This window comes from Protopterus annectens, chromosome 1.part2 (assembly GCF_019279795.1).
Source record: "Protopterus annectens isolate FY-2018-M chromosome 1.part2, PAN1.0, whole genome shotgun sequence".
Taxonomy (NCBI): Eukaryota; Metazoa; Chordata; order Ceratodontiformes; family Protopteridae; genus Protopterus; species Protopterus annectens.
Genome location: NC_056727.1, coordinates 950,586,768 through 950,614,601, shown reverse-complemented (window position 1 = coordinate 950,614,601; position 27,834 = coordinate 950,586,768). Strand labels below are relative to the sequence as shown.

Below are 27,834 nucleotides of genomic sequence, written 5' to 3'. Positions count from 1 at the left end.
TTTTGAATGCAAGGTATTATTTGAATGACAGTGTCCAGATCCTAGCAGTGCTGTGTCCATACATTTTTGAGATACCATTGTAACTTCCTCATATGCAGTTTGGCACTGGGAAGCACCAGAATACAAGATGCCATGAACCCCAAGGCTTGAAGGACTGTCCTTGCAGTCAGCCTGGACTGATGAGACAATTGATGAAAGTAAAGGGAAAGATTCTTTTGTTTGTCCGGGGTCAAAAAGGCCATCTGGGATGCTGTATTCAGTCTTACACCCAGAAAGCACATGTCCTGAGAGGGTACTAGACTGGACTTTATTTCGTTCACAGAATACCCCAGGCATCTTAGCACTGCTATCACATATTCCAAATGATGAAGAAGCTCGTCCCTTCCTTGAGCCAGAATCAGGCAATCGTCCAAATAAGGATAGATCTGTATTCCTTTTAACCTGAGGAAAGCTATCACTGGAGCCAGAACTTTCGTGAACACTCTGGGCAGTAGATAAGCCAAAGGGCAATGCAGAGAACTGATAATGAGAAGTCCCAGCCAACGCAGATACTTCCTGCAACTCAGTCTGATAGGAACATGAAGGTAAGCCTCCTTGAGATCCAAAGTTACCATCCAATGATCTTTGCCCAGCAGAGGTAAAAGCTGTTGTAACGTCAACATTTTGAACTTGGGAATGTCCAGATAAGTGTTGAGGGTAGATAAATCCAAAATTGGTCTCCACGTGTTCCCTTTCTTTGGTACTAGGAACAGGCGAGAATAAAATCCTAGGCCCACTTCTGGCAGAGGGACCGGCTGTATGGCCCCTATTTGAAGTAACAGAGAAATTTGTTTGTGAGCCTCTATTCTTTGTGGAGGAGGAACGTCTGGCATGCCTTTGAAAGGAGGCAAGGTATGGAAATAAAACCTGTAACCGTGGTGTATGATATCCAATACCCATCTGTCTTGGGTAATTAAACTCCAATTTTCCTTGAAAAGTGCCAACCTTCCTCCCAAAGGTGCTGCCAGACGAGAAGGCTCTGGCAGCTGAAAAGGTAAGTCATTGGGTCTGTTTACGAAAGGACTGACCCCTGCCCTCACCCGAAGACTGTGCAGGTGAACTCCCTGTTCTAGGCCTGAAAGAGCCCTGAGCTCTGCCCCTACCACGTCTAGACCTACCCCTAGACTGGGAATCATAAGAAGGATACGTCCACCCCTTGGTAGGCCAATTTCTACTAAACTTCAGAGGCTGAACCTGCAAAAAATCCTTAACAGTCTGCATAGACTTAGCCTTGTCTTCCATTTTCTTTAAGACTGCCTCAACAGAAGAACCAAACAACACATCAGATCGTAAAGGAGCATCTAAAATCCTTGTCTTAACATGGTCAGATAAATTCTGATCCCTCAGCCAGGCGTGCCTGCGAAGAACTGACCCAGTGGCAGCCACTCTAGACGAGGCCTGTACAGCATCAAAACCACATTGCAAAGAATGCTTACCCACCTGTTCAGAAACATGTACTAAATCTTGTAACTCTTTACACTCAATACCTTCCGCCAGAGCATCTACCTTAGACTTCAATTGTGAAAGGAGATAGTTTTGGTATTTCAACATGTGAAACTGGCAATTCAAAGCCCTCATAGCTAGGGTGGAAGAAGTATAAACTTTCTTTCCCCATCTATCCAAAGCCCTGGCCTCTTTATCTGGAGGAACCGGATTTTTGACAACAGAAGCCTTAACACCTTTAGGCCCCTGACTAACAGTTTCTGGGTCTGCCCTAGGACTCTTAAAAGATACTTATGAGCTTCAGGCACCCTGTAATACCTATCCGGTTTAACAGGAGCAGGAGGCAAAGAATCAGGATTAAGAGAAGCCTCTGCAAAACATCTTCCACCACATCCAGAACAGGAGGTATAGCCAAAGGCCTATGCTGGGGTAAAACAAAAATTCCCTAAGCCTTTTCCTGGAATCAGAGAAGTCCTGACCTTCCCACTTAAAATGCTCCCTCATGGAATGAAGAGTCTCTGAAAAAGAAAAATCCTCAGGAGGAGAAGCAGAAGGAGTAGAATCATCCACATCAGAATCAGAATAAGGAGAATACTCCTGCAAGTCTTCAGCCTAAGACTCTGAAACATCCAAGCCTGCTCAAAACTCCCTAGCTCAGGTTCCACCCTAGGTCTCTTATCAGGAGGGGGCAAAGAACCTCTAATCAAAGTAATCAAATCTTCTGCCATTTTAAGCATATGCTTCTTGGGCACAGTTCCTGAAGAACTAGGGGTGACACCAACTGAAGCTAAACCTGGCCTGCCTCTGGGGGAAGCCTTGGAAACAGAAGGAGAGGGCCTAACCACCCTAGGAAGGGAGGGGAGTACAGTAACCTGAGAAGCCCCTTCAGCCTGACCTGCCTCCTGAGAGGCCACATCCTGCAATAACAAAGTCTCTCCCTGGGACTCCAAAGAAACCTCCGGCGGAACCACCGGTTCCACAGACACCTCTAAAGAACCGGCGTCCGGTACGGACGGTTCTTCTAGCCTAGGCTTAGCTGCTTTGTCCTTGCGCTTCTTCGAAGAAGCGGGCGTCGGAGCATCCGACGGCATTTTATAATTGCACCGCTTCCCGAAGACTAACCTGGCACAATCTAACCTTCTCTTTATAGTGCGCTTATTGAATCTAGCACAAGAGCGACACCCAACAACGTCGTGCTCAGGCCCTAAACAAGGAATACACAAAGTATGATAATCTCTATGCGGTATCTGTTTCCCACAAGAAATACAGTTATTCACTTTTTCTGACATCCGGTAAACCACTGAGGCAAGAAAAACTAAAATATTCTAACGGGTACTTATCCAACTTTGCCTCTGTATTAAACTCCGAATTCGAAAAATTTCAGAACGCCGAACGGCACTTGCAACGCTGCTTCTGCATCGGACCATGCAGCAAAAAAGACTGAGGATATGACGTCGGTCTTGCGCATTTGTACCCTGACGTCCTGATGTCAGTCAAATGCGCCTTGACCGACGTCAGCCTTATACTTTGATATTCGGGCCGACCGAGGACAGCGGACTACCCAAGTGTAAGGACTGCAGCAATGTGAGATGATGAACATCTGTTTCAAATTCTGTTTTACACAGCCTACATTTGTCTTTTACTCCCACATGTTCAATGAACTTGATAAACCAACATGTACGTAAGTCCACAATCTTAGGCTGCCAAGATAAACCTTTCATCTCTTAGTTTGAATTAGCCTCTCCTTAACCATTCCTGCATTGGTTCCTGATCAACACAAGGCTCTTCCAGAAGTGTTCTATACTTGCAACTATATTTACACATTTTCCACATTTCTTGCCCTCTCATCTTCCCCTTATATTCCTTTTTTGGTTTTTGGCACATTCAGTTGCTGCCTGACTTATCTACTTCTGGGTTGATTTCTATTCCTGCTTGATGCCGATAAGTTTCTGCTAGACTAAGCAGAGAAATCATTTTAGATTTATTCTCATGTTTCAAAACTTTCACTACATTTGGGTCTTGAGGTCAGCAGATTTGTACAATCCCACAAATGCACATCTATACATGTAATCAATTTCAAGGAAGCTCATCCCTCCTTCGGAACGGGGAATATATAATCTTGGTATGCATTGATTTTTATAAATCATTTGGCGAGCATGAAGCATCCTTCTTGTTTTCCAATCTAATCTATCCAACATGTTTTGGGACCAGTCAATCACTTCAAAACTAAGCTAAGACAGGAAGAGCAAATTAGTTTAAAACTTGAATTTGTTCCTAGATGTCAACACTGTTTTCAAGATTAATTTAAGACTTCTAAAGTATTCCTTACTAGGTTTTGTTCACATTTGTTCATGTTTTACTGTTGATCCTTCATCAATTCCTAAGTATTTATACACTCCCTCTTGCTCAAGTTCTTATCGCATTCTTATCCCAAACCAAGGTTTTCTTGGTGTTGCAGTTTTCCTGCTTTAAAGGTTGCTCTTGCACATTTATCAGACCAAATGACATTCTTATATCATCTGAAAAAGTTCTGACAACTTGCAGTTGTGCTTTCAGTTCCTCATCTGATGAGGTATATAGTTTCAAATCATAGACAAAGAGAAGATGAGAAGTCTTTACACTTTGTTTTCTATGAGCCAAATTCTAGCCATGGCCTAAGCTGTCAAGTAGACCGCTTAATGGGTTAAGGCAAGACAGACTAACAGCAGTGACAGTCACCCTCGAATATCCCCCTTTGAATTTTTATCCGTGGAATAATAATGCCTTATCATGACTTAACTGCAAAGTGGTCACTGAAATGTAGTCCATCAGTGTAGTGTGCATCTTACATACTTTTAAGTACTCGTCTATGAATGTGGGATACGATCAAATGCTTTTTATAGTCAAATCCATGTCATACTTAGATTCTTCTCCTTTTTACAGTTCTCCACTAGGACTTTAACAGATGATCCTTTGTTCCATATGACTTTCGTTTACTGTCCCTTTTGTTCTACTGCCATAATAAAAGTTTTCTTCTAAATGACTATAAACTCTGTCGGCATCAATTCCAGTGTATAGTTTATATGTTGTTGGCAGGCAAGTTACTGGTCTACAGGTTTTAGACTAACTTGCGTGTTCACTCAAGTAGGAGCATTGTTTTTCCTGTTAGCCAGGTTGGTGTTTGCTCAGGGTGCACATATAAATAGCTCTAACTCATAGCTAAATCTTCGTGCAAAGATGTTAAAACTTTTAACAAGAAGTTAGATACTGCATCTAGGTCTGGGGTTTTCCAACTGGAGGCTTTTCTCAACTTTGTTTCAATCTCTCTGGCTGTTATTTCATCCCATTTCATATCCTGTACCTTTAAACTTCTTATTCTCTCTCTTAATTCTTTTGTCCATTTATTATCTTTGTTATGTTATACAGGATCTTCATAAATACTTCTCCAAAATGCATCTAATTGTTATTTTTCAATGGTCTATCAATTCCTTTTACCTTGTTTCCCAAATTCTCTGCAAAACTTTTTTGGGTCATCAATAAATTGCTTATTTTGTATTTTTCCTTTATATTTACCTGGGTATCTTCTAAGTTTTTCTATCTGTGCTGAGATTTTTAGCTCACCTGCAATAGTGCATGACAGATACTGGTCTGTTCTAATACTGTGCACTGGTTTTATTAAGTCTATATTTCTTACTATTTTTGTTGAGCTGTTCCCTCTTCTATATTTCTATAACAGTGACACTCCTCGTCTTAATTGCTTTATAGTTTTCCCTATGCAATACTTCCATGATGGTATTTGATTTTTCCCCTTCCTTTCCCTCACTACCGTGTTCTTGTGGTAGAACTTTATCAGTTATTAATTACTATTATATCGCATGGATCAATATTCACAGTCCTAATTACGGTGTTCATTTGCGTTACCAAACTTCTGACTCTGGGTTTTATTGACCATCTGCAGTCTATCTCTCTTAAAAATCAAGCAACTCTAGCTCGTTTTCTTCCAAAACCAAAACGAGATGAACTGCATGTAACGGAGGACAAATGGGTTTGAACACCACACTTAAATGAACAAATTAAGCGCTTTTGTCCCTGACAAACCAAGGACTTCATCAGAATCTACCTTAATTAAAAACAGGTTACATATGTAAATCTTTTCCCATTGGTTAGACCACTACCAATAGGAAACCATCTTGACTAGTCATCACATGGTCCACATGTCAATCTATTACATGTTTTACCAGAAGGTAAAAATCAATAAAATACAAGTAAAATAAAAAAATAAAAATAAAATAAATACCACTATTTACTTGTGACCATTGTAAAAGTGTTAGTCTAACACATTCCATATGAAATATTTGATGCTCCACTATCCCTACTACAGCCAGTCTGCTTTTTCCATTAGAACAAGAACTATCTAAACAAATTAATTTAAACCTGGTGGGAAATTTGCAGCCAACCTCAGCTGCCACCGTGCTTCCCTTTTATTTAACAAGGTTTTCCAATCCCCACCAATGGGATTTATCAAGATGTGTTCGATGATGCCAAAGGTAATTTTTCTAAAACCCTTGCAGTTACACGTATTATGGCACCCGACAAGGTGGGAGGGATGATCCTCTACAATATGTAGGACTACTTCAATGTTATGTACATTTTTTGTTTGATGAAGACACCTATGCACAGGTTTCTAAAAATCAAATTAATATATTTTATAGTAGGGCTGATTCCTATTAAGAATATGTCACAAGTCAACATATCAGCCTGGACACCTACGCATTTTTATTTCACAGCAACTCCATTGTGCCCAAAATTTTTGGAATACCCGAGGTGCACAGAAGTATCAATGCACCATCTTTCAGGCCTATTGCATCAGCAAATGGTTACAAAACCCATACACTGGCAGTATATGTTGACCAGCAGGTTAAACATGTGGTTGAGAACGCTCCACATTTGGTGAAGGACTCCTGGGAATTTCTGGGGCAGCTTAAAAAAGAACTTTGGTCTGTGGACGTATTTGCAGACCTGTTATTTCTGATGATAGATGTTAAGGATCTTTTCACCAGTATACCTAAGGTGGAAGGTTTACAGTTATTCGAGGAAACTATTCATGTTCCAGGTTAACCCATGATCAAACTATCCTCATTTGTGAAATAATGGCCCTAATTTTGGAAAACTATCTATTCTTTGAAGGGCAATATTTTCAACAAACAAAGGGAGTAGCTATGGGGGCGGCTTGCGCCCCTGCATATGCCAATATTGTTCTTTTGGGATGAGAGGGGAGAAAAATTTTCAACAGCAAGTTTTGGTGTCACATACATCTGTACATTAGATTTTTGGATGACGTTCATTTTATGGAAAGGTAAAAGGTACAGGGTGGACGATTTTATGAGATTTTTGAACCAAAGTACTAATTTTTTAGAATTCACCTATAGAGGTCATGAGACTGAGACACGAGTATTTAGATTCTAGAATTACAAACCCCAATGATTGATTTAAATCAAATGTACATCGTAAGAGTACATTTTGTAATTTGTATTTCTACTTTTCTAGTAGTCACTTAAGGAGCAGGCCATGTGTGTGGCTAGAATGACCTCCCACTTTGAAGACCTCAAGAAAGAACTATTTAAAGTACTAGAAATGTTCTGTGTGTGTGAGAGAGGTTACTCAAGAAACCTGATAGAAGACATCGTTGGTGAAGTTTACAAAAAGTGTGTGGGGGGGGGGGTAGATAACATCCCACTCTTGGTGAAAGGCCTCCCTAGTAATGCTAACCGTGACAAGGACAGCATAGGCTCTGGTAAAAAGTATGCGAAGGCATGTATTTTATTTATTTATTTTACATTTGTTGACCGGGCTAGTCTAGCTGGATATATTTCCATTTTCAGTAGAGGCCCGGGGAGAAAAGCTCCACAGTATATATAAAAACATACAACATTTGAAGTGTAATACAACAAAAACACCAGGATAATTGTAAAGACAAAAAAGAAAGATTTGCATGCAAAAACAATTCACTAATAGGAACTAATATCATTACCTAAAAACAAACTAAACTACAGAGAAGCAAAAAACAGGGAAAGGTGAGTAGGGAGGAGAAGTGTGAGGAAAGTAAGAGTAAAGTAAAAAAGAAAGGATAAGAAAGGATAAAACAAATTTTCAGTGAAGAGGAAAAGAGGTAAGAAAAAAAGATAAATTGTTCAGGGAAGGGGGAGAGAGATGCAGGGGAAGAAATGAGATAGAGAGGGGTAGAAATTTAGTCAGGTTTAGTGCAGGAACAGAGCCAGTGACTTTTCAGATGTTCTTTTGTTCTTTGTTTGAAGAGGGGCAGTGATGAGATTAGTGTTATGTCACTGGGTAGTAGATTCCAGTTCCTTCCTACTGTACTAGAAAAAAGAGAGTCACCAGCTGAGTTACTGGACTTTGTTAATTTAGCCATACGTTTTCTAGAAGAACGAAGGGAGTTAAGATTATTGTATGGGATTAAAAGTTCTGAGAGTATAGGGGTGTTTGAAGGCTGGTGCAGTATTTTGTGGGCAATGTTTAGTTGGGGGATGAGCAGAAGGTTTTGGAATTCCAGCCATCCTAGTTGTTTCAGGTTAATACAGTGGTGGGTTCTGAAGGGGTTGCCAGTGGCGAAGCGGGAGATGTTATTGTAGCATATAGCCAGTTTATTAAGGTTGGCTTTCTTAAGGTTGGTAAATATAGGTGAAGCATAGAGAAGTGTTGACAATAGATGGGAGTGGGAGATACAATTATGAATCAAGGAGGATAAAGGACATCATAAGGAGGAACTGGAACATCTTTAGAGTCGATCCAACGGTGAACAGTACTGTAGGTGACGAGCCCTTTATCATCACAAAAACTAGTGTAAATATTAAGAGACTTTTGGAAAATGGAAGTACTGGTATTGGGGTAGGTACGAGACCTTGTGTCTCATGTAATCACTGTGGTTACCATAAATAAGAATATGGAGATCAACTTAGAAAATGGAACACAGTAAAATTGTGCGCAAAAAAGGTAATTGTGGTTCCACCAAAATAGTGTACCTGGCGAAGTGTGGCAGTTGTGCAGCATTTTACGTTGAGAAAACTGAGCAAGCACTTAGAAATAGAATTTATAGCATTTGTATGATCTCAAACATGAGACTAATGCTCTATACAAACACTCGCTAAGCTGCAAGGGTTTTAGAAAATTTATCTTCGGCATCATCGAACAGATCTTGATAAATCCCAGGGGTGGGGACTGGAAAACCTTGTTAACTAAAAGGGAAACACAGTAGCAATTGAGGTTGGCTGCAAATTTCCCACCAGGTTTAAATGAATTTATTTCAATAGTTCCTGTTCTAAAGGATAAAGCAGGCAGGCTATAGCAGGGGTAGTGGAGGGTCAAAGATTTTATATGAAATGTGTTTAACACTTTTACAATGGTCACAAGTAAATAGTGGTATTTATTTTTTATTTCACGATTGTTTCCTATTGGTAGTGGTCTAACCAATGGGAAAAGTTCTTTACATATTTAAACTTTTAACACGTTTTGGTAGATTCTGATGAAGTCTCCGGTTTGTCAGGGACAAACGTGCTTAATTTGTTCATTTACTAAAGGGTGGTGTTCAACCTATCTGTCCTCCATTACATGCAGTTCATTTTGTTTTGGTTTCAGTGTTTTATTTTGTGGACTGCACTTTCGTAGCACCCGTTTTGGTTACTCGTTTTCTTCCAAACCGAGGGCACATTTTTTATTTTCCATTTCCTGCAGGCATTTTCTAAACATTTCTATAGCATCTTCCTGTGGCACACACTCTTCAATTTCATCCTGTGCCATCCCGTTGCCCTGTCATATGGGAACTCACTGGCCTATCGCTCCTCAATATTGACTGCATCAGTTTCCTGTTCCTTCCCTTGCTGTCCAGCTTCAAGTGAACGTTTATAGTGGTTTCCTGTGGAAGGCTCCAAAATATCTTCATACGGCACCTGACCAATTGCTTCCTGTTCCACTTGTTTCCCCTTAATCGGGATAGCCACTGCTCTATCCTGTTGTGGTGCTTTCTGAATTAGATTTTCTACACTGAATCCTTAACTTTGCAGGTACTCCATAACCTCAGTTTCTATTTCTTTACTTCTCCATTACTAATCTCCTTTTCCTCTTATCTTCTTATTTTTTGTACTGTAAATATTTCCATGTCTGGATTCCTTTTTGCCTGTATTTTTCTTCAAATATCTTTGGTGCTTCTCTTTTTGTATTGGTTAGTTTTGCTTTCTCCTTTACATAAACATTACACCATATTAAATCTTTCTTCCCAGTGTCCATATTTCTTCTTCAGATGTCTCCTGATCTTCCTACTTCTCCCTACTTTGGGGACTTACATCATCATGCTGTGATGTAACATGTTAAGACCTTCTACACCCAATCCTTCACTTCGCAGGCACTCCATAACTTCAACTTCTATTTTCTTAACTTCTACTTTACTAATCTTCTCTTCTACATTCCCTCTGTGATATTTTTTATTGTGAAATTTTCCATATCTGGATGCCATTGCCTGTATTTCTCTTTGATTATCTGTAGGAGAGTCCAGTATAACTAAGGAATACAAAACGGGGTTCATGTACTTTGTCATTTGAACCTAGTAGTTAACTGTCCTAAAAGTATGGGTAGCAGAGGTGTAAACCTTCTATCCTCAACTACCTGTAGAGGTCTACTGTCTGTCTTGTAGGTAGGGCATTAGCACTTGGTAGGAGCTAAGAGGACAAGAAAGATACTGTGGAGTGGGCTGCTACTGGACTTTTGTTAAAATATTTTAGGTCATCAGGCACCTTGTAAAACATGTTTTGTCTTCTAGGAGCTGGTGGTTGAGAATTGGGTGCAGAAGATGTGGACAAATGAGTCCTTTAAAGCCTCAAGGACAGGAAAGACTAGAGAAAGTCCAGGGACTAACATCTCCAAGAGGCTGTAATAACTCTTCTGAACATCAATGATCTGTGCAGATTGCCATTCAAAAGGTGTTTCATCATGTTCAGAATAGGTAACCCAAAGGAAGCCTCCTCAATACGGGAATCTGATGAGAATCTGATGAGGAGTTCTCTTCACTGGAAGAGATCTGTCCTAGAGAATGCTGATGAGAGGGATAGTCCACAGAATGGTCATAGTCCTGTTCTTCAGAAGAAAAAAAACAGGATAAGTTTTTGATTATTAACTCGTGGTTGCAGAAAGCCAAAGGAGGGAGGTTGCAAAGACATGATAGTTTTGAACAACCCATGTGACAATTCTATCCACTTCTATTCCCTGATGCTGAGGGAGAGGCCACATGCCTAGCCCTCTGCTTTCTCTTTTTAGGTGCGATGTCTGCCTGGGTGAGATACTGTGGTTCAGAAACCTAAATTCTATTCGAGAGCTTAGGAACTCTTCCCTAACTAAAATTTGTGGGATACCATGTGGTCTCTCAGAAATGAGACATGGTTCATCGGACATATCAGCAGTCTGCAAGGCCTCAGGAGTCATTCTGGCTTTTGATGGAGTCTTGGTAAAAGGCAACGGAGAGGTAACCTGATATACCACTGATTCTAGAACCTAAGTGGGTATTCATCAAACACTGGACTATCCATTTGAAGCCTTTTTATTTTTTTCTGTGGCGGAACAGAGATGTCAGAGGATGCGTAGTACTACAGCAAGAGTTTAAAACACTGGGTCTCTAGAAAGCTGTCAAGACTTGAAAGCCTCCACCTTAGGGTTTTGGAAAGAATGATGGTCAGACAGAGCAAAAATGTTAGTGGTCCAAACCTAAGAGACACTTGGTATGCAAGTCCTTGTACGGAATCTGCCTACCACACTTGCACTTACCCCTCCTAGCTCATCTCTAACAGCTTTCAAAAAAATAGCATAAGCAAAAGGAACGTTTATCCAGATAAATGCCCCTTTGAAAACTATCAAAGCAAAGGTACCAATGACCAAACAATGATCAGTCTGACAGAAGCACGACCTGCATTCGGGCTGGCAGCAAGATGGTCTGAGAATCCATGCTCTTGCGTCCATCTCTATACTCCAGTGCATAAGAGCAGAAGTCATGCACCAGAAGTATGACCTTGGGAAGCTAAAGCTTTGGTACCTCAGATGGACACCAGCAGCGACAAGTGTCACAGAAATACCTGAACAGTGACTTAAGCCAGGACCATCTAATATTCTGTGACAACCATTTGCCACTGAACTTGAAACAGAATACAATGTGTAATCCACTATGACATGGGTAATCCTTTCTTGCTTTCTGCAAAGGCCACACAGAAATTAACCGCCTTTCTGTAAGCCTGTGTCCTATCCAGGCACCTCAACTATCTGTGAACATCAAGGGAATCTAGGATCCCTTCCCCTTTGTTCTGTGATCAGGGAAATAACACTGGGATGTGGATCATGTTATCCAGAGTCACTTCCATCACTGTTTATTAATACAGAGGGATAAGTGCACAAACTACCCCCATCTGAGCATACTGTCAAAAAAGGCTCTCTGTGCTGAAGGGCCTGCAATTCTAATATACCCATCTGTCAGACAGGACTGCCATCAAGAACACAGTCTTCAGTGACAAGAAGATGTGTACGCTGAACTGGCGGATTCAAATGAAAAGCATCTACTAGTCTAGCTTAACCAAATCCCATGGTGGCGTAACTGACCTTTTAAGAGACCGGAGATGCATTGCACCTTTCAGACATGGTTTTAGCACCCTTCTAGAGATGACAGGAGGTTCCATAGTTAGGTATACAATTAATGCAGATAAATGGACTTTAATTGAAGCATGTGCTAAGCCTATGTAAAACAGCTCTGTCAAGCCCTTAAAGGACTTTAGTACTTCTGCTTCAGCAGGTAGGAGGCTTCTTTGGCACCACAAAAAGAATCTTTTTTTTTTTTTCATTTTGCCAGGTATGGTTTCCTAGTCTCCCTCTATGGAGTGCAAATCCTCAGAAACAAGTAGTGAAACAGTAATAATGTCAAACCTTCCAGGTTGCCAGACAGTGCCCAGATACTGAGGTGCTCTCACACTGCATCAATAGGTTCTTCCATTCTAGGCACAATCAATAAATCATCCCTAGAAATCAACCTAAGTTGGGAGAATCACAGCTGCCTGGGCCAAAAACAGGGGCTATAAGGACCATCCTTGGTTGTTCCTCCTGTATTTTTGAATCACTTTTGGAATCAGGGGCACAGATGGGAAGGCATACCTGAACCTTACCCTTCCAGCAATCTGCAAAAACATCAACTGTCCAAGCTCTTGTGTTGGGGCTGGTGGTTTAGAACAAAATTCCAATTCAAAAGCTCTTGTATGAAGCAAACAGATCCATCTCTGGCATTCCTCAATTCTGTGGAAGAGACCAGAAGACCTTTTTGTGCAGTTACACTTGTGTGGGATTCTTGCAGTTCTGGTCCACTGATCTACAAATATGTTGTCCCATGTGTGAACACATACTAGTGTTATGCAGTAGGCTACAACCCCTATCTCATGTCTTCAGGACCATCCTGCACAGATGACAGGAACATTTTCCTCCCTGTTTGTTGATGTACTCCATAAAAGATTTCTGCCACAACCCCCCCCCCCCCCAACCCCAGGATTCCTGGGCTCCACAGAGACTTGAATGTTTCTGAACCATACCAGACTGCCAGTATCTCTTTCAAATTCATAGTGTACTTTGCCTCCAACCTAATCCAATGGCTCACCATTCTTTATCTGAAGCATCGGTAGTTAGCGTCTGGTTTTGCCAAGGGAGGGGAGGGACATTCCCTCCTCCTCTTTGATGGCCAATATCCACCAGCCAAGCTTTCTTTAAAAGCAGAGCATTGCAGGGAAGGCATACTCCAGTAACTGGACCTGTAGCTGACTGGTATGAATATCAGCAGTTAAAAAGTCTTCTGTGCAAAGCTATGGGGTGGTGTCCCATTAGAATTAGATGACTGATGGATACCAAAACCAAAGAGGCAATACATGGCAGTAAAGGTCCAGGACAGAGTATGAAAACACTAGAGCAAAGTCACTGAGAATGGCTTAAGGATGGCCTCTACATCTCATGCTATCCTCAGCAAAGGTGGAGAAATGCAGACCTCTATGGAGGACACTATCAAAAGAATGGAATATTGTGGGGGACACTGGAGTCCAGTAAGTCTATCTTCCTTTAAAGAAACAATGCCAGAAGTAACTGATGAGATTGGGACTGTATCTGTATATGTACTTACAGCAGCACTTAAACAGCTCTGAAGTGGCAGGGCTGTAGGGAGTGGAAGAGGCCCATCTAGAAATAAAGACACTAAATATGGGTGTGGTATCATAAATGAAACCTGTTTTGAATGATACGTCATATACAGCAAGGAGAATACCTTTCTATTTGCAAGATGAAGTGGTGGTCCCCATTTTCAAGGAGGACAGCAAGCATGTTTCAATTATACAGGAATGACACTCCTCATTCCTCAAGGAATTATCTACGCCATGTAATGGAATGGAGATTTTATCCAAAAAACTGCTCTGATTTAGAAGACGCTCTGAGGATTACATCCGGGCTACAAAAATGATCTCTAAACAGATAAGGGGGGCACTGGAGTTTGCCAGTAACGTCTGTGTTTGCAGACCTGCAGAAGGCCACATATACAGGTGTTAGACGGTCCGAGAGCTGCCTCTGCATGCCATTTGATCCCTCTATTAGCAACACAAAAGCTGCATCTGTACTCTCAATGTTAAGCTGAATACATTCAAGGTGGGTATACAACTTTACCAAGGGAGTTGTCTCCTCTCCCCATCTGATTGGGATTTTCGTGGATATTTATTTTACTTCACATTTGTTAATCAGGTGAGTGAGCTGATCTGTGGACTCCTATCAGTATGATAGGCCAAAAGGTAAAGCCCTCTAGTTTCAATACACAATTAGAATATTAAAGTGAAGCTGAAGTTTGAAAACTACGCAATCAGAAAACACAAGGGCCGCATCTTTTTTTGTTACCAATATTGCTCTCTTAATTACAAGTCACTGATCTCAGACATGCACTGGAGTGGTTTGTGCCAAGAGTAAAGCACTAAAGCCCAAATGTTCCTCTGAAATATTATCAAGCATGTACCATACCACTGGCTCTTGCAGTCTGATGCTTCATCACTGAAATACTAAATATATTAGTTTTATTTTAAAATCGCATCGACCTGTATTGTTACCTATCTTGCAAGTTCCTACTATTTATATTCTGTTCCTGTGACCAGTTATGGATGCTGTCCTATTAGGCAAGCTTGATAAAATTCAAACAAAGCAGCAGCATTAACTTGCTAATACAAGCCAAAATAACTGCCCTCCTTGTACGTGGCTGATCACACAAGACTAGTACCAAACAATAACAAGCCTGAATGAAGTTCAATGCTACTTGAAACTTAAAATAAAAACTGCTGCTTACCACATATTTTTAAGGGAGCTTCAAGTTCTAAAAGTATGGGCTGGCTGAGAAAAATTTCACGGGATTTGATGCATAACCCTCGAACTTCTGCTTCTGTCATCTGAACAATTTTGCCAGGTCGGCATCCTCGCACTGGAAAGGAAAAACTAATCAGCATTACATAACAACAAAAAAAGCTACAGTACATAAAACACAATAACAGCAGCAACAGTTTATCGCTAACCATTCAAGAAAATGGTGAAAAACCTGGTAGCATACCTCTGAAATCTATCATTTACGGCAGCACTTGCCACATTTTAACCCTTGAATCAATCACAGAGACTTTCTCCTCTGCTTATTGCCCTTCTTCCCCTGACACTTACTGATGTGGCACACACAGTGAATATTAAAAGGGACTGTTCACTATATCATAACAGACAATCCAAACTGAAGAGGTTTATTCAAATTTTTGTTAATTAGGTGTCCAGATTTTCTGGGGCCAAATGTACCTACATTTCAAGAGTTCTGCACCCATTTTCAATGTCTGCAGATTGAGAGGTGTGCAGGACGGTCCTTTTTGGTAATTTGAGCACTTCTGTGTACCTTGGTAGAATCCTATCGTCTCAAATGAAAGGATACTTTTAAAACCACTGCAATCAAACTGATGCCACAAAATTATCTAGTGCATTAAAAAATTCACAACTTAAATGTCTCAACAACAAGGTAAGCACTCAGTACAATTCAAAGAAAATAAATATCAAAAGTGATGTTCTGGAGGTCCAGACCTTTATAGCTGCAGCCTACCAATTTTGTAACAATATATACACATTTTTTAAGTGTCAAGCCTCTCATCACAGGTGGATATTCAGAAGTGCCTCCTCACCAATTTCAGGAACAAGGATGGGAACCCTGAACACTTGCAAAGAGTCTAACTCTGGGATCACTGCAATTTGCAGCAATGAAATCCCTTGTCGCACCAACACCCACTGGAATTAATACTATTCAAAATTACCTGCTCCATATTCTAATTTTGCAAAAATGGATAGCAGTGCTCAAAAGTGCAGTATCATACAGACAAGCTGAATCATATCTACAGGGACCTAATGCTCTATTCAGCAACAAATTAAAGTTACTTACCATAAAGTCTGAAAGCAGGTCCATCGTCATCAACATCAGATCTAAAACATTAGATCGGTAGTTAGGTGGGCATCCAACACTTTCTCAGGCTATCAGCCTTCCCACTTTTAACTATAATTCTCTGCAATCTAGCCCTTTCCAGACTGCAAACCAACACTCTCCGGATCGGTTATGACACTAAGTACAGTCAGGAAACAAATACACAACTAAGAATCCTTCGGACCATGTATGGACTAAGAAGGGGGAATAAGGGTGGGTATTTTGACAAGGGTGGACCTGTTCACACAGATGTAATTACACACTTACTACATAACTTCTGTATCTGTTATGAGGAGTTCACTCTCGACAACAAGGCAAAGTCACAAGCTTATCCTCTCTAATTTCTCCCAATCCTTTGGGTTTCTAATACCATGACTGGAACGGACCCCATTCCTAAGTCAAAGTACAATTAAAGTTCATGAAATTAGTACTGTTTCAATCTGTCAGCCAGAAGAGCTCTTCATAGCACTCTCAATGTGCCCAGTAATGACACCTTATGCAATTCGTATGGGGTTACATGGCTTGGCAACATATCTAAATACGATTGTAGTGTCTTTTTTTAAAAGACCCGTTGCTCCTACTACTATCTACCACACTGCTCTCATTTCTGCCTGCAGATCCTGATATTTTATGACTTTGTCTCTCTGTACGCAACACACTGTAGTCACTGGGTGTAGCAATTTCAATGATAAATACTACTTTTGTCTTCTTTTCATGGACCACTACATCCGGTTTTCTAGCATCTATCTATTGAACTGTTGGCAATGGGTGATCTCATGTGATATAAACCATCATCTTCTATGATGCTTTGCAGCTCACGTTTCCAGTGTTTTTTAGCCACTTCAATTCCAAGTTTGCACAATCCCCAGTGCAACAGTCTTGCCACATTATTATGCCTTTCATTATACAGTCCCTCTGCCATTAGTACGTCACAACCAGAAAAGTACAGTTGTGTACACTTACCATAAATGTAGATGTTCGATTGTATTCACTGTTGCAGTCATTCCATTTGGGTAATCTGCTTGCAGGTTGCCCTCAGTAGGCCTGATTAACAAAGTCTTAGGTCCTGCGTCGGTTGCTGTCCCTTCTTCCATGACGTCAGGTTGTCAGGCGTATAAAACATGCAGCCGATGGCATTACATCAGTTTTTCTTGCCCCAGATGTCAGGTGCCCCCCTAATGGGGAGCAAACAAACAAAAACACAAAGGTATACCTCCAACAAAAAGCAAGTACACCCAAAAAGGCTTTTAAGCATAGTAAAGGAAAGTAGAGGTATAGCCAGAAGATATTAGGGGGCTGGAGGGAGGGTAACCAGGACTGCAACAGTGAATACACTCGAACATCTACATTTATGTTAAGTGTACACAACTGTACTATGTTCTTCGTGTTTCACTGTTGCAGTCATTACATTTGGGTAGATTTCCAAGGAGGAGGAGTTTATACAGCATTAGGGCCAGCTACAAGGCCCTGCAAGACGGCAGTTGCAAAGCCATCTCTGGATTTAGAGAAAATTGGCAAATGATAATGCTTGGTGAAAGTATGTATAGAACTCCAGGTAGCAGCTTCTAGGATGTCCCTGGTAGGAACACCTCTGAGGAAGGCTGCAGAAGTAGATGCAGCCTTGGTGGAGTGAGATCTGATCCCCTGGGGGATAGGTTTTCCATGGTGCTTATAGCAGAAATGAATGCAATGGCTTATCCATTTAGAAATGGTTTTGAAAAAGCCTTCCCTTCTGCCCCTGCAGCAATTGCTACCAGCAGTTCAGATTTTCTTCGAGGTTTAGTCCTAAGTAGAATCTAAGTTGTCTGTGCACATCCAATGAATGCAGAATTCGTTCGCCATTGTTCTTTGGATTGGGAAAGAAGGTTGGCAAATGAATGGACTGATTAAGAGCCACACTGGATACAACTTTGGGCATGAAGGATGGACTGGTCCTGAGTGACACCCTGTCCGCATGAAAGATGATGAAAGGCTCCACTGCCAAGGGCCTGCAATTCAGATATCCTTCTAGCTGAAGTGATTGCTAAAAGGAAAGCTGTTTTCCAAGAAAGAAATTTTAAGTCTGCAATAGCAGCTGGCTCGAAAGGAGGTAGAACGAGTTTCTCCAATACAAAATTAAGGTCCCAGGCAGGGGTCAGAGCTCTCTTGGGTGGTCTCAAGTTTTTGGCCCCTCTGAGGTACTGCTTGAGCAGAGGATGAGAGAAGCGGGGAAGTTCCGTGTTATAATGAGCTGAGAAATGGCTGAGGTGTGAATTTTAATGGAGGAAAAAGACAGGCCCTTGTGAAGCATCTCAGTTAAGTATTGCAAAATCTGAGGTAAATTGGGCGCTGCTGTGCTCATCCCTCGAAATAGTTTCCAAGCACAGAATCTTTTCCATTTTTCAGCATAAGATTTTCTAGTACTAGGTCTCCTTGCCCCTAAGATGACATCCATCACAGGTTTACTGAGGTATAAGGGTGAATTTAAGTGATTAGCCAGGCCTGCAAGGTTCAATGTTGGAAGCTGAGGGTGCAGAATTTGGTTCTCCTGCTGAGACAACAGGGAAGGGGTCTGAGGCAGGTGCCATGGAGATAACTGCGACACACTGTGGAGGAGGGGGTACCAGTGTTGCTGTGGCCAGTCTGGATCATTCAAGATCATCCTTGGTTTGTCCTGTTTGACTTTTAGTAGAACTTTGGAGAGCAGAGGCAGCGGGGCTAGACTGATAGGTTTTTCCAGCTGAAGGACAGAGTATCCACTTTCCATGCTTGTTTGTGGAGAGTCCTTGTGCAAAACTTGTCCAACTGGTAGTTATGGGGGGAGGCAAGTAGATCTATGTCTGGGCTCTCCTATTCGCTTGTCAACATGTTGAAAATCCTTGGTTCCAGTTTCCAATTGTGTGGGCCCATGAGGTTTCTGCTTAGTCCGTCTGCCAGTGTATTTAATTTTCCTGGCAGTAACTGAGCTTGTAGGTGCACTTGGTTGCTCAAGGCTGTGTTCCACAATGCCATGGCTAGTCTGCAGAGGGGGTAAGAATGTGTACCCCCCTGCTTGTTTATGTACCACATAACAGTGATGTTGTCCGTATTTACCATTAGCTGTCCTGGAAGAATGTAGTCCTTGCAGGCTGTCAGAGCATTCTGTACAGCTAACATTTCTTTTTGAATGATATGTAGGTGCATTTGACTTTGGTTCCATTTGCCCTGAATGCACTTCCCTGCCAGGTGACACCCCCTCCCCCCCCATGCATAGTCTGATGCATCTGTTAGGGTTTGGGCGGCAGGGGGTAGTGTGAATGGTAGTCCCTTGTTTTGGTGGCAGGCCTCTGCCCACCAGAGGAACTCTAGGCGTAGGCAAGGTATGACAGGAATCATTGTTTCCAGGCTGTGAGAATGTTGACTCCATAGGCCTTTTAGATACCACTGTAGTTTCCTCATATGCAGTCCTGCATATGGAATTAGAAGAATGCAGGAGGCCATGAACCCCAAGGCTTTGCAGTATTTGTCTTGCAGATAGCAGGGTTTTTGTGGCCACTTGTTTGAAACAGGTTACCAAATTAATCTGCTTTTCTGGCATGAGGTAAGCCATCTGGGAAGTTGTATTCAAGCTTGCTCCCAGGAATGTAATTTGTTGACAGGGTAACGGTTGTGATTTCTTTTCGTTTATGGTCTACCCCAGACAAGTTAGAACCCTTTTTACAAACGCCAGATGATTCAAAAGTATGCCCTGGCTTTCTACGTGAATTAGACAATTGTCCAGGTATGGGTATATTTGAATACTTCTTTGCCTGCAAAATGCAATAACTGGAGCCAGGCACGTTGTAATACCCTGGGCACAGTACACAAGCCAAAGGGCAGTACAGAGAAAGTACAGTTTTGTACCTACCATAAATGTAGATGTCCGATAGATATGCAACTGCAGTCATAACATATGGGTTGTCCTGCCTCAGGCAGCCCTCGATCGGCCGGAAGTCTGGGTCCGGCGTCGGCTGGTGTCGCCTCCTCTCCGACGTCACAGCGGCTGGAGTATAAAGGCATCGGCCTACGCCATCTTCTTCAGTGTTTCTTGCCCCAGATGCCAGGTGCCCTCCTAGGAAGGCTAAATTTGGTGAATGGATAAACAATTCCAGACATGCACAACAGTAATAAACAGATACACCATAGGAGATACCCCCAGCTAATAGGAATAGGGGTAGTGGACCCATAAAGAATGATGCAGAGGGGTAGGAGGGTGGGGAAATCCGACTGCAGTTGCATATCTATCAGACATCTACATTTATGGTAGGTACAAAACTGTACTATGTCCTTCAAGAATGCAACTGCAGTCATAACATATGGGTTGAATACCATAGCCAAGCTGGGGGTGGTTGGAACTAAGGAAGTGATGGTGTAGCTAAAATGCCCTGCAGGACTGCCGAAGCAAAGCCTGCTTGGGATCTGGAGTATAAAGACAGGTTGTAGTGCTTGGTAAATGTATGCACGGAGCTCCATGTAGCAGCTTCTAGAATGTCCTTTGTAGCCACTCCTCTGAGGAAAGCTGTGGATGTGGCTATAGCTCTGGTGGAGTGTGGCCTAATATTGTCTGGCACACCTTTTCCATGAAAATAGCAGAATCTAATGCAGTGTCCAATCCATTTGGAAATTGTTTGTCTGGAGATTGCTTTTCCTTGTACTCCCGCAGCATAGGCTACAAGCAGTTGGTCAGACTTTCTGGTGGCCTTAGTTCTGTCCAAGTAGTAGCGTAGTTGCCTGTGTATGTCCAAAGTATGTAGCAGTGCTTCCCCCCTGTTTTGAGGATTGGGGAAGAAAGTAGGCAGGTGAATGGCTTGATTTAGAGACACCCTGGAAATTACTTTTGGCATGAATGAAGGATTGGTTCTTAGAGAGACTCTGTCCTGATGAAAAATGAGAAAAGGAGGTACTGCCATGAGTGCCTGTATCTCAGAGACTCTTCTTGCTGATGTGACTGCCAATAGGAAAACCGTTTTCCATGAGAGAAATTGCATTTCTGAAGTTGCTGCTGGTTCAAAGGGAGGAAGAGTTAATTTTTCCAAGACAAAATTGAGGTCCCATGCAGGTACTGGCGGTTTCCTGGGAGGTTTGATATTCTTTATCCCTCTTAGGAACTGTCTTAGCAAAGGATGTGAAAACACAGGTGGATCACAATTGTATTTTGCTGAGATTGCTGAGGCATGAATCTTTATGGAAGAATATGAGAGACCAGTATGAAACATTTCTGCCAAGTATTCCAATATCTGAGGTATACTCAATACTGTTGCATCCTGACCCCTGTTAGCATTCCAGATGATGAATCTCTTCCACTTGGCTGAATAGGTTTTTCTGGTGGAAGGTCTGCGTGCTTCCAGTAAGATCTCTTGAACTTTTTTGGAAAGAGAAATATCGGAAGGAGTTATGGTAACCTCCAGGCTGTCAGATGTAATGTTTTCAGGTTTTGATGAACAGTCCTGTAATTGTGTTGTGTTAGAAGCAGAGGCCATAGGGGCAGAGGCCACGGTTTGGTCCAAGTTATGCTCAACAGCAATGGGTACCAGTACTGCCTTGGCCAGTCTGGAGCTATCAAAAAGCCTGTTGGTTGTTCTGCTTTGATCTTCAGTATCACCTTGGTCAGCAGTGGTAGAGGAGGGAATGCATAAATTGTTAGGGAATTCCAGCTGAAGGAGAGAGCATCCGTCTTCCAGGCTAGGGGATGGTGGGTCCTTGTACAGAACTTTTCCAGGTGATGATTCATGCGAGAAGCAAAGAGATCTATGTCCGGTCTTCCCCATGTCCTTGTTATTTGTGAGAAAATGTGAGGATGCAGCATCCATTCGTGTGGATCCAAGAAATTTCTGCTCAGCTTGTCCGCCAGTACATTGTCCCTGCCTGGCACAAACTGAGATTGCAAATGTATCTTCAGACTTACGGATTTTTCCCAGAGAATCATTGTTAGTCTGCAGAGGGGATAAGAATGAGTGCCTCCCTGCTTGTTTATATACCACATAACAGTGGTGTTGTCTGTCCTTATTAGCAAATGTCCTTGTTGAAGTGATTTTTCGAAAGTCTCGATTGCATGTATCACTGCCAACATCTCTTTTTGGTTTATGTGCAGATGCCTTTCCCTTGGTGTCCACTGACCTTGAATGCATCTGCCCTCCATGTGTGCCCCCCATCCATGGTCTGAGGCGTCTGTTGTAATCATTTGGCCTGCTTGAGGTTTGTTGAAAGACATGCCTTTGTTTAACTGACTTGTTTGAGCCCACCACAAAAATTCTCTTCACAGACATGGAATGAGTGGGATTACGTCCTCTAGGCTTTGGCTGTGTTGGGACCATAAGCTTTTTAAGTACCATTGCAGCTTTCTCATATGAAGTCTTGCCAAAGGTATCAGAAGAATGCAAGATGCCATGAACCCCAGGGCCTGCAGGATTTTCCTTGCAGTCAGCTGGGAGAGCTTTGCTAGGCCTTTGAAGTACTCTGGTAACTGCTGTTGTTTTTCCACTGTGAGATGAGCCATTTGTGTTTTTGTGTCCAGCTTGGCTCCTAGGAAAATAATCGGTTGGGATGGCAGAAGTCTTGATTTCTGAATGTTGACTGTGTATCCCAAGGCCTGTAGTAATTGAATGACATAGTCCAAGTTTGCTATCAAGGTTTGTTTGTTGTCTGCTTGTAAGAGGCAGTCGTCCAGGTAAGGGTATATTTGAATCCCCTGGAGTCTGCAGTGTGCCACTACTGATGCCAGGCATTTCGTGAACACTCTGGGCGCAGTAGATAAGCCAAACGGCAATGCTGAGAATTGATAATGCTCTGTCCCTGCAAGAAATCTGAGGTATCTTCTGCAGCTTTGTCTGATTGAGACATGCAGGTATGCCTCCTTGAGGTCCAGAGTGACCAGCCAAGACCCCTTGCCCAGCATGGGAAGGAGTTGCTGCAACGTCAGCATTTTGAACTTTGGCACAATGAGATAAGTATTTAGAGTAGACAAGTCCAGTATAGGCCTCCATTTGTTTTCCTTTCTTGGAACAAGGAACAGTCTTGAATAAAATCCCTAGCCTTGTTCCTGTGGAGGGACCTTTTCTATTGCTTTTATATTTAACAGCTTTGAAACTTGAATGAGTGCCTCTGCCCTTTGATGGAGTGGCAGGTTTGGCAAGCCTTGTCTTATTGGTAAAGTATGGAAGTGGAATCTGTAACCTTTGTCTATTAAATCCAGAATCCAGTTGTCCTTGGTTAAGATATGCCAGTTTTTTGAGAATAAGGATAATTTTCCGCCCAAAGGTGCTTCTCTTTGAGCCTTTGTAGGCGGTATGAAAGTCGAGTCATTGTGGTTGTCCTTGTGGCGCAGCTGGGCTGCCTGCGCCACTTTGATTTGGCGGTTGCCATTGGCGGCCCCTGTAGGAGCCTCGGTATTGCCCTCTACCTCGGGCACGCCTGTTTTTTCCCCTTTGAAACTTGTCAGAGTCTGGAAAGGACCAATTCTTTGAAGGCCAATTCCTGCTGAATCTGGGTGGCTGAACCTGGAGGAAATCTTTGACTGTCTGTACTGATTTAGCTTTTTCCTCAATGGACTTCAACACATCTTGTGCATTAGCACCAAAAAACTTATGTTTTTCCAGAGGTGCATCAAGTAACTTTACTTTAACATGGTCTGACAGTGGCTGTTCTTTAAACCAAGCATGTCTATGTATAACAGCCCCAGTCATAGCTGCCCTACATGAAGCCTCCAATGCATCATAACCACACTGAAGAAAATGATTGCTAACCTGCTGGGTGTTATGTACTACATCCTGCAATGCCTTTCTATCAATAGGCTCTGGAGAGGCTAGCTTTTTCTGTAAATCATCCAGTAAAAAATCCTGGTACTGAAACATATGAAAAAGGCAGTTAAGTGACCTCATGGCCAGGGTGGTAGAGGTATAAACTTTTTTACCCCATTTCTCCAGGGACCTAGCTTCCCTATCCGCTGGCAGTGGATTCTTGGCTGTGGAAGTAGCCACTCCCTTGGGGCCCTGTGAAATAGTTTCTAGATCCACAGAATGGGCCTTAAAGAGATGTTTGTGGGTGTCAGGGACCCTATAATATCTGTCTGGCTTGATAGGAGCAGGAGGGAGAGAATCGGGGTTAGCACTGGAGTCGGAGAAAACATCATCCAGGACATCCATAACTGGAGGGATAGCTAAAGGTCTGTGCTGGGGTAGCTTGAAGAAGGTACGTAGCCTTTTCCTGGAATCAGAGAATTCCTGACCCTGCCATTTAAAATGCTCCCTCAGAGTGTAGGACCTCACCAAACGAAAAATCCTCTGGAGGAGAGGCAGAGGGAATTGATTCCTCAGCATCAGAGTCCTCATAGGACTGGAAGGATTCTTCTTGGGTATATGAATGCTCAGAATCCCCAGAGGCTTCATCTGAAGAGAGGTTGTCGGCCTGCTCAGTTCTGGGCCTTTTTTCTGCAGGCAGCTGAGAACCTCTGTCTGGATGAGGCCGAGACCCCCTGATAAGAGAAATAAGATCTGCAGCTAGAGACATGATCTGTTTATCAGAAGAAGGGGCCTGGGCAGTAGGTTTAGGATGGGCCTTGGCCTGGCTGGCGGCCTTAGCACGTGCAAAGGCCTTGATGGACATGGATACAGGAGGCCTAACTGCCCCACATGCAGGAGTAACCTTGTCCACAGGAATGGTGTCGGGTAGATCCAGAACTTCGGTTTCTGGAGGAAAATCAACAACTGGCACCGGTGTAGACTCAGAGACCGAAGGGCGTGTTAACGCTGTGTCGACGGCCTGGAGTGGTTGAATTACCGCTTCCGAAGGGGCCGAAGCACTCGCGGAGGGTTTAGGAGGGGTATCGGTGGAGGACACGGGCTGAGGATGTCGGTCCCGGTCCTTTTGTTTTTTGGTAGATTGGGTTGTCGGTTGTTCTGACGGCATGATATAAGCGAAAGATTCGCCGAAAAAGTCTTCGGCAAATTCTGCCCGGCACCTGAGAGTGCGCTTATTAAAGCAAGCACAGGCAGCACAGGCCGAGACGTCGTGGTCTGGACCCAGGCAAGGGAGGCAATAAGAATGGAAGTCCTTATGAGGTATTTGTTTACCACAAGACAAACAATTAACTTTCTCAATTTGTTCTGACATCGGCTGAGGCAAGAAAAAATGTTCCCCAACGGGGTACTTCGCTTTTAGATGACTTCGGTACTGAAAACACAGGAGCTGACCGACCGGCACTTGCGAACTGCTTCGGGCACCGCGCAGCAAGAAAGACTGAAGAAGATGGCGTCGGCCAATGCCTTTATACTCCAGCTGTTGTGACGTCGGAGAGGAGGCGACACCAGCCAACGCCAGACCCAGACTTTGGAATCCGGCCGACCGAGGGCTGCCTGAGGCAGGACAACCCATATGTTATGACTGCAGTTGCATTCTTGAAGGACATCTAATAATGCGTGCAGCCTGCTTTGAAGCGTAGGTATCTTCTGCAAGATTCCATGATTGGGATGTGCAGGTGTGCTTCTTTAAATCTAGTGTTGCCAACCAGGTATCTTTGCCTAGCATAGGAAGCAATTGGTGAAGAGTCAGCATCTTGAATTTTGGAATCTCCAGAAAGGTGTTTAGAGTAGACAGGTCCAGGATTGGACACCATGATTTGTCTTTTCTGGGTACCAGAAAAAGCCTGGAGTAGAAACCTTGTTCCTGTTCCTCTTCTGGTACCAGTTGAATAGCCCCCATGCTTAAGAGGGAAAGTACTAGTTTTCGAGCTTCTGCCCACTGATTTGGGGGCAGGGTCTGGCGACCCATTTGGTGTTGGCAACGTTTGGAAATGGAATCTGTATCCCTGGGACACTATTTAAAACCCATTTTTCCTGGGTTATGAGTTCCCAGTTTTTTGCATGAAGAACAATCTTTCCCCCCAAAGGGGCAGCTAAAAGATAAGGGCTTGGGAATTTTAAAAGGAAATCATTGAGACTGTTTACCATAGGGGGGTGGCTTATTTCCAGATTTGGAAGTGGAGGTCCCCCACTGCTTAGTTCCGACTCAACTTTGATATCCACTGAAGAAGGCTTTGTTGAGCCGAAACCGGTTTGGATATGTGATGTGTTATGTAGGGGATTATTCCCTCATGTTTCAATAAACAGTTTTGGATTTCGCACTTTCCACCTCTTGCTGGCTTCGTGTTTTTGGATGTTTGACTTTGCCGTGCAAGGGTCGTACGTGCACCTGTCGCTTTGACTGTATTCTAAGCACAGACCCAGTAACAGCAGCCCTGCAAGAGGCCTCTAAAGAATCAAAACCACACTGCAAAGTATGTTTTCCAACTTGTTCAGCAGAATGTATCAAGACCTGTAAATCTTTATTTTTACACAGTCAGGAATCAACATAATTTTCTGTTTAAACAGTCCAATAACGTGGCTGATATTTTAACATATGAAATTGGCAGTTTAAAGCTCTGATTGCCAAGGTTACAGAAGTATAAATCTTTTTACCCCATCTATCCAGCGCCCTGGAGTCTCTATCAGAAGGGGTAGGATTTTTAGCAGTAGAAGCCTTAATGCCCTTGGGCCCCTGAGAAATAGTCTTTGGATTTGCAACAGGATTTTTGAAAAGGAACTTGTTGGACTCAAGAACCCTGTAGTATCGGTCAGGTTTACTAGGAGCAGGAGCCAGGGAATCAGGGGCCAAACTGGATTCCGAGAAAACATCAACAATGTCTAGTACAGGAGGTATAGCCAAAGACCTATGCTGAGGTAGAAGGAAATCCATAAGCCTCTTTTTTGAATCAGAAAATTCCTGGCTTTCCCAGTGAAAATGCTCCCTTATGGTATGTAAAGTTTCCCCAAAAGAAAAATCCTCAGGAGGGGAAGCAGAGGGAATATAATCCTCTGCATCAGAATCCTCATAAGTACGTATGGACAAATCCAGGTCATCAGAAGAGTCAGAAGAAACAGAATCCTGATCAGAAGGATTCATAATCAAGTTCAGCCCTAGGCCTCTTTGGGGGGGGGGGGGGGGTGACTATCCCTGATTAGAGTAATTAGACCTTCAGCCATTTTTATCATTTGTTTTTTAGGCATAGGGGCCTGAGCATGTGGCCTGGGCGTCGTTTTTTTAGACATGGATCAAGATTTAGGCCTTTGTAAAGAAGGAGATGTCTATTTAATATGCAAGTCTGTAGGCCTGAATACACCCTCAGAAGCCGGTGCCTGCACCGCGGCTCCGGACCCATCCAAGGTAGAGACATCCATGGGTTCCATAGTTGAAGCATCTCGAGGCATACCGGACTCCGAATGGGTCTCAGTAGAAGCCTGCGAATCAGAAGTAGCGGGTATCAGGGGCTGCAAAAGCGCCTCACTGAGTACCGGCAAAATGGTGACTGGCTTAGAAGCGCTGTCAGCTGTTTTGGATTTCGGTGGCCTCTGTGCGTTTTTTCAGAATCCCGGTAGTCTGATGGCTAACTGACATTTCTGGATAATTAAACAGAGACCCGAAATATTTAGAGGCAGAAATATACAGACAATGGATAGTGCGCTGATTAAATAAAGCACAAAACCGACAGCAAGGTATGTCATGGTCAGGGCCTAGGCAAAGAACACAGTACGAATGAAAATCTTTATGAGGTATTTGCTTTCCACAAGTAATGCAATTATTAACTTTTACTGACATCGGTAAGGAGCAAGAAAAAGTTTCCCCAATGGGGTACTTGGCTTCAGGTTGAAGACTTTGGTTCTGAAACTCGAAAACAAAAATTTCAGGAGTCAGTCTACCGGCACTTCCAAACCGCTTCTGCTTCGGGCACCGCACGGCAAAAAAGATTGATGTAATGGCGTCGGCTGCATGTCTTATAACCCTGACGACCT

At 42.8% G+C, this 27,834-nt stretch overlaps 1 protein-coding gene across 4 annotated transcripts in view; it reads right to left on the bottom strand.

Moving 5' to 3' along the window:
- Nucleotides 1–27,834, bottom strand: part of PPP1CB (protein phosphatase 1 catalytic subunit beta) — a 1,120,416-nt gene that overhangs the window by 808,467 nt on the left and 284,115 nt on the right. For all 4 annotated transcript variants that reach the window (XM_044059903.1, XM_044059904.1, XM_044059905.1 and 1 more), the window contains exon 2: nucleotides 14,861–14,992. In XM_044059903.1, the coding sequence (XP_043915838.1) occupies nucleotides 14,861–14,992 (132 nt within the window). The remainder of the gene's footprint in view (nucleotides 1–14,860; nucleotides 14,993–27,834) is intronic.